The 12,470-nt window shown below is 44.2% G+C and overlaps 1 protein-coding gene across 8 annotated transcripts in view; it reads right to left on the bottom strand.

The window, feature by feature from the left end:
* Positions 1–12,470, bottom strand: part of LOC117663446 (mitochondrial peptide methionine sulfoxide reductase-like) — a 70,347-nt gene that overhangs the window by 44,271 nt on the left and 13,606 nt on the right. For 5 of the 8 annotated variants that reach the window (XM_087876653.1, XM_087876657.1, XM_087876656.1 and 2 more), the window contains exons 2-3: positions 6,572–6,640; positions 5,347–5,466 (exon numbers count right to left, since the gene is read on the bottom strand). In XM_087876653.1, the coding sequence (XP_087732779.1) occupies positions 5,347–5,466; positions 6,572–6,640 (189 nt within the window). Of the gene's footprint in view, positions 1–5,346; positions 5,467–6,571; positions 6,641–10,339; positions 10,484–12,470 lie in introns of all 8 variants that reach the window. The other 3 variants (XM_087876654.1, XM_087876652.1, XM_087876658.1) reach the window with 2 other exon arrangements.

The raw sequence follows: 12,470 nt of genomic DNA, 5'->3' as shown, positions 1-12,470 counted from the left end.
CAAAATCTACATTCTGGACAAAGAGGACTGCTGGTTTGAAAGAGGGGTCAAAGAGGCCATCTACATTAAGACTGAACAGCCCTCTCTCCACAGAGGGGGAGGGATACGACACCACCTATCTCCTGTTTACAATAATCCTTTCAGCAGTTCCAAGAAGGTTCCACACCCATTTGCACTATTCAGGTGACCTAGAGATGGTCACCTGATACACCTCCAAGTGGTCTCAACGAGTCTCAGAGAGAGTGCTAATGACCCGAAGATTGCAAGGGATATAAATCCCAACCTGAGTCAAGGTTGACTCAGCCTTCCATCCTTTCTAAGGTAGGTAAATTGAGGACCCGGTTTGTGGGGGCAATAAGCTGACTTTGTATAAATATACAAAAAGTATGAAGGCTATTGCTCAACGCATTGTAAGCCGCCCTGAGTCTGAGAAGGGCGGCATTTAAATCAATTTTTTTAAAAAAATAAAAATAAATAAATCCTTCTATTCTCCACCATTCAGTCAGAACTGAAGAGGCTTCTTGGATGAGAAGTGTCATGTCTTCAAGGAAAAACAAAGACAATCCAGTTGCCTCTTGAAAAAAAGCATCTGTGGGGTGCCAACCGTGTTCTTCCTACATGAGTTAATTGCCTCAAACTGAATCGAGAAAGGTTGCCATACTCTCCGTTGGGCAAAGTCAAATCTGCTGCAGGAATGTTCTGGTTTCTTCAAAGCCCCTCCTTCTCCCTCCCCTTTCAGCAAACAGTCAATGACAAGGCTCTTAAAGGAGATTCATGCTAGCAGGAAAATGAAAATGTTAAATGAGAGAAGGAATTATCTCTGTTATCCTTTTTTTTTGTAATGGAAGTTGGTGGCAATTCTCCCTTTTGCCATTTAGCTCAAGATCATTGCCACTTTACACTGAATACCAGAGTCCTTTTAAAATTCACCCTCGAATTAGTGGGCAGGGAATTTGTCTCTCTGTGTGCAAGTGTCTATAATTTTTCCAAGGGAAGAAGGACATCCTTCTAATCATGTCAGCAGGAGCTTCCACAGAAACTTAGTAGGATGAATTTCTCCTACTAAAGCACGAGAAGCCAAGGAAACGACGGACCTCAGATTATCAGTAGTCCTTGACTTACAAACCATTTGTTTAGTGTCCGTTTCAAGTTACAACAGCACTGAAAAAAAATGGACTTACAACTGTTAAATCCCTACCACCATCACAGCCACGATTAAAATATGGATGCTTGGTAACTGGGGTCATGTGATCGCCATTTGCAAACCTTCCCGGCCATCTTCCAGCAAGCAAAAAGTCAATGGTGGGAAACCGGATTCACATAACAACTGTCTGATTCGCTTAACAACTGCGGTGATTTGCTTAACAACTTTGGCCAAAAAAAAAAACAAGATTGTAAAATTGGGCGCGACTGACTTAATAAATGCCATCGCTCAACCACAGAAATTCTGCTCGTGGTTGTGGTTTTGTAAATCAAGGACTACCTGTATAGGACATTTACGTGTCCAGTGCTTGGTTACTCTATAATTAAGTGCAGGATATTATGCTCCATTCACAAGAGCTTATAGCTGCCATCTCCAACCTTTCTGGCTCTGCGAATGGAGCAGCAGTGGTGGCAGGGACGAGAGGGGGTGGTTTTGCATGTCCACCTGCCACTCAGGGGTGGGTTTTATTTACCTTTACTACCGGTTTGCAACGGGACCACACGTGCTTGCTTGCTTTCCTTGTGTGCATGCACATGCCAGTGGTGGGTTGCCCCCGGTTCAGACCGGTTCGCAAGAACCGGTACTAAAACCGGCAGGAGGCCCCGCCCACCGCCCCGGATGTAATCATCAGCGATGTGCACATGCACAGAAGCAAGACGCGCGCGCGATCCCGTTGCGAACTGGTGGTACAGGTAAGTAGAACTCACCCCTGGCGCACGTCCTTCTGCGCATGTGCAGAAGCTTCTGCATATGTGCAGATCACCCATGATGATGTCATGGCAGGTGGGCAGAGCCTCCTGCCGGTTTTACAACCGGTTCTATAGAACCGGACCGGACCGGAAGCAACCCACCACGGCTGCCACTTCCACAAATAGAGCTTCACGCGCTTGCATGCTGGCCTGCTGCATGCACGGTTGCTTGGTTCCCAATGGGCCACAGATTGGTACCAGCTGTGGATCGGATGGTTGGGTGGTGGGATTCGAATAATTTAACAACTGGTTCACTCAGGATCAGGTTGTCAGCATCTCACCACTGACATAGAAAGAAAGATAAGCTCTGGACTTTTGCCTGCTAAATCCCTTTGAAGCTCGGTCTCCGTGGAAATGAAGGGGGAGGGGGGACATTCCTGTGAAATGACGAGACAAGAAGTCAGGAGAATGACTTGGAAGACAGCCAATGAGAAGCAGAGAATTGGGGATCGGAAAGGGAGGGATTGGGGGGCAAAAGGTCAGTCTTGTCCGCATCGAGTCATGATCCGGTTGCTGTGCTCAAATAAAGAGAAGATTTCCTTAAAGATTGGCAGTTTGGAAATTCATTTATTTTGAGATAGCATCGAAGTCTGACACAGGTTGGCTGTCGTGAGAGGCACGGCCCACCCCCGTCCTCCAGCTCAGTCACACATGTGAGACGAGCCTCCCGCGATGGCCAGCCTGACCCTGGGTGAACTGGTTGTTAAATTACCCTCCCACCCACTATCAAAGTGGATCCTGGGCACTGTGCTGCAATGGAGAAATGGGCAACGGAGCGGCTGGCATGAGGGGAGGAGGAAGAGCAGGGAGAAGAAAGAGAGAAAGCAGCATTCTCCTTCCCTCTCACTGGCCACGCCGTTGCCCGTTTCTGCATTACAGCGCAGTGCCCAGGATCCACTTCGATAGCAGGGGGGGGAGGAAGATAATTTAACAACAGGTTCGCCTGAATCAGTGCTAACCAGCTGAATACTACCACTGGGGATACCTGGCTTATAAGATTGGGGGGAAAAATCTGTCTCCCTGCTTTGTTGCCTCCAGCACCCCAATCAGTGCATCCCTGATTTATCTAAAAATGAGACAAAGATTGGGAGATATAAATGCGATTTGCACATTTGACAGATTGTTTTGGAGAGTAAGGTGAGTGTGTGTGTGTGTATTTGTGTGTCAGCAAGCAAAGAGATTGTCCTCCAACCCCCCTTCCTCAATATTGTCTTAATACCCAGAATGTAGATGACAGATGTGGAGAACGTTTCTTTCAGACAGATAATGTTCCACACCCACATTTAAAATGCTTTTGCAGTTAAGCTGCAAAACTGTTTGCTCTGATTTCTGCGGGATCCAGTTTGGGGAGGGAGGATTAACTCTGCCAATAGACGCATTTGTCTAGGGAAGGCCAGTGTTCCTCTCTGAGGTTCATAAAAGGCAATTCTGCCTCTAAGGAGGTACAAAACTCGCCGATCCAGGAACTGCACAGTCTAGCTGGAGGTCCATCATCGTCCAAAGGGGAAGGGAACATTCTAGCATTTTCCAGATCATTCTAGAATTCCCCAGAATAAAGATCTGACCTTAAATGTTAAATGAAGCAATGGTTGGATAGGTACAGTACCAAAGGTTAAACTATATACAAACATAAAACCCTACCAGAATTAAAACTAACCAGGCTTAGAAGCCTAAGACTGAAAATCAGGCTTGTCAGATGTTACATCTTTTCTATCCTGCTCTACGGAGTAGAGAGTTGGTCTCTGACAGGAAACCACTTGAAGAAACTAGAAGCATTTGAAATGTGGATTTACAGGCGGCTGTTAGGTATAAGCTGGGTTAACAAAATCACAAATGAGGAGGTGACAAGCCGCCTGGGAAAGCAAAGGGAAATCATCAAAGCCATTAAAAAGCGAAAGTTAGAATATTTTGGACATGTGATGCGACACACAAAAATATATGGCATCCTTCACTTTTTTTTTTAAATTTGATTTATATGCCGCCCTTCTCCAGAGGCTCAGGGCAGTTTACAATGCGTTAAGCACTTAACCCTCCAGGGAAAGATTGAAGGCAAATGAGGTCCAGGTAGAAGAAGAACATCATGGCTTCAAAACCTTAGGGACTGGTTTGGACAAAACTCAGCAGCCCTTTTTCATACGGCTGTTGACAAAAATAGGATTGGCAACATGATGGCCAACGTCCGATGATGGATATGACACAAGAAGAAGAAGAAGGCTTAGAATAACACACTAAGCATGGTTAGTGTGTGACTCAAATGAAACCGCTAGGTTTGTACAAAAAATTGTGTGGACAAACTCAATATGAGGTCATCAAACGATGTAGCTGCTTTAAGAAGCAGCAATAGCAATAGCACTTAGACTCACAGTATATACGCTTCACAGTGCTTTACAGCCCTTTCTAAGCGATTTACAGAGTAAGCATATTTCCCCCAACAACCTGTTGAGTAGTAGGTGATGCCATCCTATAAACTCAGCAACATTTTTTTTTTGAACTAAATCCAAAGTTTTGCACAAGCCTGGTTTGAAACTGACTGGGTGAAACGTGCAGTGTCACACAACCACACCGGCAGGGGGTGAAATGTAAAATTTGTTACTACCTGTTCCATGGGCGTGGCTTGGTGGGGGTGGGGGTGTAATGTGACTGGGTGGGCATGGCCAACTTTTTTTTTTTTAAAACTTTTCAAAGCATTTTTTCTAATGCTTTGAAAAGCCTCTGCGATCAGGCAACTCAGCTGGGATCAACAAAGACTTTTCAAAGCATTTTTTCTAATGCTTTGAAAAGCCTCTGCCGATCAGGCAACTCAGCTGGGATCATCAAAGACTTTTCAAAGCATTTTTTCTAATGCTTTGAAAAGCCTCTGCCGATCAGGCAACTCAGCTGGGATCATCAAAGACTTTTCAAAGCATTTTTTTTATCACCTCTTCGGCCAAGAGGTTGCAGAAAAAAATGCTTTGAAAAGCCTCTGACGATCCCAGCTAAGCCACGAGATCATCAGAGGCTTTTTTTTTTTTACTTTTAAAAACATTTTTTTGGCAGAAGAGGTTGTAGAAAAAATGCTTTTAAAAGTAAAAAGAAAAAAGCCTCTGATGATCGTGCAGCTCAACTGGGCATGGTGGTGGTGGTGGGGGCGCACGGATTTTTGCTACCGGTTCTCCGAACCACCCACCACCATTGCTACCAGATCGGGCGATCCAGTCTGAACCGGGAGCATTTCACCCCTGCACACCGGTATAAAGTTGAAAATCAGAAAACCCAGGCAAGTGAGTCTCAACTTATTTTCTTTTGTTTCAACTGGAGAGAAAGTAAAGGCCGTGAGTCTCGTATGTACAAGCCCTCTGATCTCTTCCACGGAGAAAAGAGATTCCACCCAGAATTCTTCTCCAGAAGACTTACCGCTGCGGACTTCTTGGTAGGTAGGATTGGGGGTGAAGCCTCCTGAGAATCCCACCTGTGTGGAGAAGACCCCCGACAGTTTCCAAAACATTTTTTCTGCTCTCCAGAAACATCCCATGCCTGTGAAAGAAGCAAAGAAAAAGAAAAGCCATCTTAATAAGTGAATCATGAAGATGTTCTATGTCAGAGGTGTTGAACCTCAGCAACCTTAAGACTTGGGGACTTCAACTCCCAGAATTCCCCAGCCAGGCAGCCATGCATGTAACAGCAAGGCATCAGCTACATTATTTCTCTGTTGCTGGTTCCAGAAATTTTACTTCCTTGTTAAAATTAGAATCCAGGATCAGAACCCCAAGTGGCTAATGAAATATGGGGGCATTTTATAAAATCAGTGTTGGTGGAAGGCAAAGGGAATAAACCTACTCAAGAATATATGTTGTTTTGGAGGGGATAAGGGCACAATTGAAACATATTGTACAACTTTTAATTGTTATAGATGAACAAATATAAGGGGGGGGAAATGGTCTCGGGGGGGGGGGAGGAGTACACTGTAACATTTGTTTTGTTTTGTTTCCTTTTTCTTTCTTTTTTTGTATTTAGATGTATATGTATTATGTTTCTATTATTTGTATTTTTTTTAAAAGAAAAAAGAACCCCAAGTGGCAGGGAAAGGGGCGTACCGTATTTTTCGGAGTATAAGACGCACCTTTTTTCCCCCTAAAAGGGGGTGAAAATTTGGGTGCGTCTTATACACCGAATGTAGCCCCGCCCACCCACTGGCCCCCACCCTTTGGCCTCTGCCTCCCAGCAATTTACCTCCTTGCAGCAAGCAGTAAGAAGAAACAGCCCATTTCAGCTTCAACACAGCCTAATTAGCACAAGTTGATTGTCCCTTGGATCAGCCTCCCGACTCTCAGCTGTTTCAGGCTGCAAGGATTGCCATTGCCTATTGCTGCGTGGGCCTCTGCTGCTTGCTGCAAGGAGGTAAATTGCTGGGAGCAGATTTTTTTTTCCTTGTGCTAATCAAGCTATGCTGAAAATGAAAATGAAAGTAAAGCAGGCTGTTTGCTGTTTGCTGCAATGAGGCAAAATTGCTGGGAGGCAGAGGCAGATTTCTTTTTCTTGTTTTCCTCACCAAAAGAGGTAGTTGCGTCTTATAGTCCGGAGCATCTTATACTCTGAAAAATATGGTAATTAAATCTGGCCATGGACAATCATCACTCACCAAATATTGCCATTTGCATTCCTTCGGGAAATGGGGGATATGTTGGATTGTTATTGACGGCATGGACAGCTGCAAAAAAAAAAAAAACAGGGAAAGAAAAATCATCAGAGGAAGTCTCACTTAATGACCATTCATTCAGTGACTGTGGAAACGGCATTGAACAAGAAACTTATGCCCAAATTGCAGCCTTCACAGGGTCTCTGCAGTCTTGTGACTGTGATTTGGGTGCCTAGCAACCAGCTCATCACGATGACACTTGCAGCTTCCCATAGTCACATGACTTGGGACCTTGATTGCCAGATTCCCACAAGCAAAGTCAATGGGGAAACGGGCAGGAGGTCACAAGTTGTGATCGTGCGAGGTCCTCGCTTAATGACAGCAACTGGGACTGCTGAAACTGTCACCACTAAGTGGGGCAGTCGTGTGACATTGCAGTTTATAACCGCGTTGCTTAGCAACAAGGTTTTGCCCCGTCTTATGACCTTTCTTGCCACAGTTGTTAAGGGAATCGAGGCAATTAAGGTAGCAACACGGTTGCTAAGTGAATTTGGCTTCCCCCATTGACTTTGCTTCTCAGAAGGTCACAAAAAGCGGATCGCGTGACAACCGTCATAAATGCCAATCATCTGAATTCTGATCACATGACCACGGCCATCAGTGTGAAAAAAATGGTCATAAATCACTTTTTTTGAGTGTTGTTGTAACTTGGAATGGTCACTAAACGAAAGGGTTGTAAGTCAAGGATTTCTTGAGTGAAGTGAGTTTTGCCCCATTTTATGACCTTTCTTGCCACAGTTGTTAAGTACATCACTGCAGTTGTTAAGTTAGCCACTGTATTGCTAAGTGAATGTGGCTTCCTCGTGCTTGTCAGAAGCTCACAAAAAGTAATTGGATGATCCTGGGACACTGCAACCATCATAAATACATGCCAGTTGCCAAGCGCCCAAATTTTGAACACATGCAACAGTCGTAAGTGTGATAAGTCACTTTTTTCCAGTGCCATTGTACCTTCGAACGGTCACTAAACGAATGGCTGTAAGTTGAGAGCCGCCTGTATTATATGGGGAAAGGAGTCAAAGCAATCTTTATATTATCAAAACCAGACATAATGTTGGCAGCTCACTCATCCTTTCATCAAGGTGAAGGAGCATAACGATCAAACCAATATTTGCTGTTTGCTTCTGATATGATACACTGATGGAAATCATTTATTAGGAATTAAGCTTTGTTATTGGCTTCTGCTTATATTATTGTATACCCGTGATGGCGAACCTATGGCACGGGTGCCACAGGTGGCACACGGAGCCATATCTGTGGGCACGCGAGCGTTGGCCTACTCTGCTCCAGCATGCATATGTGCGCCAGCCAGCTTATTTTCGGGCCTTCCGGGCCGACCTGAAGTCGGGAAATGGGCTGTTTCCGGCCTCCGGAGGGCCTCCCGGGTGGGGGATGGAAGGCCGTTTTCACCCTCCCCAGGCTCCAAGAAAGCCTCTGGAGCCTGGGGAGGGCAGAAAACGGTCCTACCGTGTCCACCGTGCCATCACGTGCCAAAAGTGGGGATAGCGCAGGAGGGAGTCACGCACGCATGTGCGGGGGGTGGGGCGCATTGAATTATGGGTATGGGCACACGCATGCGTGACCCCCCTCCCCGCATGATCCCCACTTTTGGCACGCGACAGCAAAAAGGTTAGCCATCACTGATGTATACTGTCAGAAATTACCATACTTTGTGGAGTATAAGACACACTTCCCCCCCCCTAAAAGAGGGTGGAAATGTTGGTGTGTCTTATACACTGAATAGAGCCATTTTTGGCCTTCCGAAACCCCACCCCGTGTGTCCTGTTTTTGCCAAAAGTAGGCCTGTTTTTCACAAAAACGGGATGCGCAGAGGGTTTGGGAGGCCTGCAGAGTGCTCCTGGGGACCGGGAAGGGCAAAAACCGGACATGCGGAGGCCAAAAACTTTTTTTCTTGTTTTCCTCTTCGAAATCTTGATGTGTCTTATATTCCGGTGTGTCTTATAGTCTGAAAAATACGGTAGTTGTTAGGAACTAATTCTAGCTCAGTAAATTGTAGCCTTGATACTGGCAGTGGTGGTATTCAGCCAGTTCTATCCGGTTCGAGTGAACCAGTAGCAGCGGCTGCAGGAGACTCCGCCCACCCACCCGGACGTCATCATGTCCCGTTTTTGACACTCTGTGCATGCACGGAAGGCACGCGTGGAGGGCACATGCTTACATTTGCAAACCAATAGTAAATATAAGTGAATACCAATCCTGGATACTGGTTAGCATTAGTACAAAGTTTGTTATCTTGCTTCTGTGTCTCGCTTCTGTTCTTGGCTTCAAAGCTAGGCACATCCTTGAAAATATAGAAGAAACTGTAACCCAGGAATATCAGGCCCCATAGATAAAGGAACCAGAGTAGGGAGTTTTCCTGCCTCATAGATTCTGGGGCTCCCCTTGAGGAGCACCCGGAGGCTCCAACTGGCGCAGAGTGCGGCCGCGCGGGTGGTAATGGGAGCGACATGGCGTTCCCATGTAACACCCCTCCTGCGCGAGCTGCACTGGGTCCCGGTGGTCTTCCGGGTGCGCTTCAAGGTTTTGGTTACCACCTTTAAAGCGCTCCATGGCTTAGGACCTGGGTACTTGCGGGACCGCCTACTACCACCAATAGCCTCCCACCGGCCGGTACGCTCCCATAGAGAGGGGCTCCTCCGGCTGCCGTCAGCCAAACAATGCCGACTGGCAGCCCCCAGGGGGAGAGCCTTCTCTGTGGGGGCACCTATTATCTGGAATGAGCTCCCCGCAGAGATACGGAGGATCCCGGATCTGCACACCTTCCGCCGCGCTTTAAAGACCTTACTATTTCACTAGGCGGGCCTGGCCTAATTTTCTCCCTCTTTTATAAAAGATTTTTAATTTTTAAATATCTTTTAGTATTTTATACATTCAATTTTAAATTGGTTTTAAAAGTTTGGGTTTTAAATTTGTCGGGGCCAAAATTATTTAATTTGATTTTATTCTACTTTTAAATTTTGTATGTATGTGTTTTATTGTTTGGCTGTGCACCGCCCTGAGTCCTTCAGGAGTAGGGCGGTATAGAAATAAAATAAAATAAATAAATAAATAAAAATAGATTCTGAATCCTGAAATCATTCTGCTGAATAAACAACTTGGCCAGGGAGGGAAACCACCCCTACACAAGGCTATAGGAAATCTCCATAAATAAGGTGGACAGAGACAGGGGCCTGAACAAAGAACGCTTTGAAGACCACATTGGTAAGGAACCTTTATCTCTGATTGGGTAAACTTTTTTTCTAACGGCGTAAAATGTATATAATACTCAGAGCCACTCTCACAGGGGTGTGGCTATTCCTTACATGCATTTTGTCTGTATGTTTTGGATATAGTTTTGTCACCCAGCCTGTTTACTTTGGCCATAAATAAAAAAGCTGTTATTTTCTGAAAGCCTCATCTCGAGTCTCACTCTCTTTGGCATCTCAGCGGCTCAGGGAAACTTCTAGGACCTTACAAAGGTTATTTCCTCATTCTCTTACAGCATCCCACCCAACATCTGGAGAGCCCTCTAAATAACAGTTTAAGTAGGGCAATATAGATTATCCGTGTATCTATCTGTCTCTCTGTGCCTCATACACACACACACACACACACAAACATTGCATTATCAGAGATTGAGAGGATCTATTGATTGCAATAGTAAAGTGACTTTGTTATAAAAAGGTGCAAGAATGTACATCTCTTATTTACCAGATATGTATTTTATTCCTGTACTTTCTTGTATTGTTGAAACTGAAACTCCAAATCAAACTTCACATTATCCCAAAGCAGTGTTTCTGAATCTTCAGCAATTTTAAGATGGGTAGACTTCAGCTCCCAGAATTCCTCTGCCACCTCGGGTCAGAGAATGACAGTTAGAAAGATCAATGAAGTTTACCTGCTAGCCTACAGTAATGACCAAAATTGTGGAAACCTTTTGGGAAAAGTGTATTTTTGAGATTTGATGGCTAATAACACCACGTTTTTTGGAGTTTCAAGATAATCCTATTCCACTGCTGGAATGGCCTGGGAATAGCCCAGACCTTAACCCAATTGAAAATCTATGGAGCCAACTAAAGAAACTTGTTAGTCAGAAGCCACCCAGCAATAAAACCCAGTTAATAGAAGCCATCATTAAATCTTGGTTTCACATTAAACAGCTGCAGAACTAAAAGACTTGGTTCACTCCATGGGAAGACGTTGTAAGGCCGTCATTCATGCTAAAGGTTACCCAACTAAGTATTAACTGACATGGTGATAATTTTTGTGTATCTCGTTTTTTCTACGTGATTCACTTTTCGTTTTTATACTGTAACTGCTATTCCAATAGCAAATCTTTCATAAATGATTTTGCATTACATTATTGATTAAATTATCTTTCCATTGATATATAATTTTATGGTATTATTCCCCAAAAAAGTGGTGTTGTTAGCTAGTTTTAGAAAATACACTTTTTTCCAAAAGGTTTCCACAATTTTGGCCACTACTGTACTTTTGCCATAAATTGGTTCTAGAAGGAAAACAATTAAATTATTTTAACTCCACAACTTTCTTCTCAATAAATCTTGCTCAAGAGAACCCCGTGAGAACAGTAGAGCTTGGAAAAGAGTTACTTTCAGGCTAGGTGAATGACCAGACAACCGGACATGAAATCTTTCTATGAATTTGTTCAAGGCTTCTTTTAAAATACTACAGGGACCATTGCTGTATCTGACGGCAGCAGCTTCTACAATTTAAGTCCATCTTATGTAAAAAGTGTTTTGTTTTGTTTTTTGGTTATACCTTTAGAGATGACTCTGAGTTCTAACGGGAGAATAATATCTACCTGTATTTTCCACATCATGTACAGGGAATCTTCATTTAGCAACTGTCTTGTTTAACAACTGTTTGCCATTGTAATGGGGCTGACAAAGTCATCTTATGACCAGTCCTTTTACTGATGAACTTTTGCAGGTCTGTAAAGCTGAAGTAAGATCATAAGCACAGTGGTGGTTTCATTTAGTGACTGCTTTGCTTAACGACAAAGTTGCTGGTCCCAACTGCGGTCACTAAACGAGGACTACCTGTATACATACCTTTATTTGAGTTTCTTGCTGACTACCTTGGCTCTAAGCTACAAATAATGCAGTCTTTCCTTTAACCCCTACAATAATTTCTGTTGCCTCTGCCTCCATCTTAGAATATGTTTTTTTTTTTAAAGGATATTTCCCCTTCTTTTAGCTATACTGCATTAGATCAGATCTCTGCTTGTGTTTCTTCTATACCTACAACTTCAAAACGGAGCCTGCCGGCTGCAGTATCAAATATTACAGCCTGCATCCTGAAACATTTTCTCATTTCTATTCAGATTTTTTTAAAAAAAAACAAAAACCTTCACTTTACTTAAGGAATTAATTTTCAGAAACCCAGGCAAATTCAGGCTGAAGCATGGTATCTCCCACCTGGGTGTGCCGATGGTCCTGAGATGTTTTTTTAAAAAAATACATCATATTATGACCAAAACATCACAGACGTCAACTGGGGGGGCACCCCAGGAAAGATAGGAGCACCCAAGCATAAATGTGGCTCATTTGCTTCCAATCCTTATTTAAGTTCAGCGAGACTGTAATTTCTTTTGTCTCCCTGGATGTCTCACACCTACAAAGGCAGCCGAGACACACCAGCAGCTCTATCGAAGAGGCTTCAAAGTGAGCAGCACGGTGAAGTTCCTAGCAGGAAATTCCTTCTTTTTCCTAGGTCCATCTTAGAGCGAACAGCATCCTGTCCAAGCTTCCTTCAGGCAGGAGCTCCTGGCCAGCTTTAACCCATCTTCCGCACCACACCCACCAAAGGCAGTTACAAA

The sequence above is a fragment of the Pantherophis guttatus genome, chromosome 10 (genome assembly GCF_059756535.1).
Source record: "Pantherophis guttatus breed Tessera chromosome 10, ASM5975653v1, whole genome shotgun sequence".
Taxonomy (NCBI): Eukaryota; Metazoa; Chordata; class Lepidosauria; order Squamata; family Colubridae; genus Pantherophis; species Pantherophis guttatus.
The sequence above is the reverse complement of the archived record's forward strand: the minus strand, read 5'-3'. Positions and strand labels throughout refer to the sequence as shown.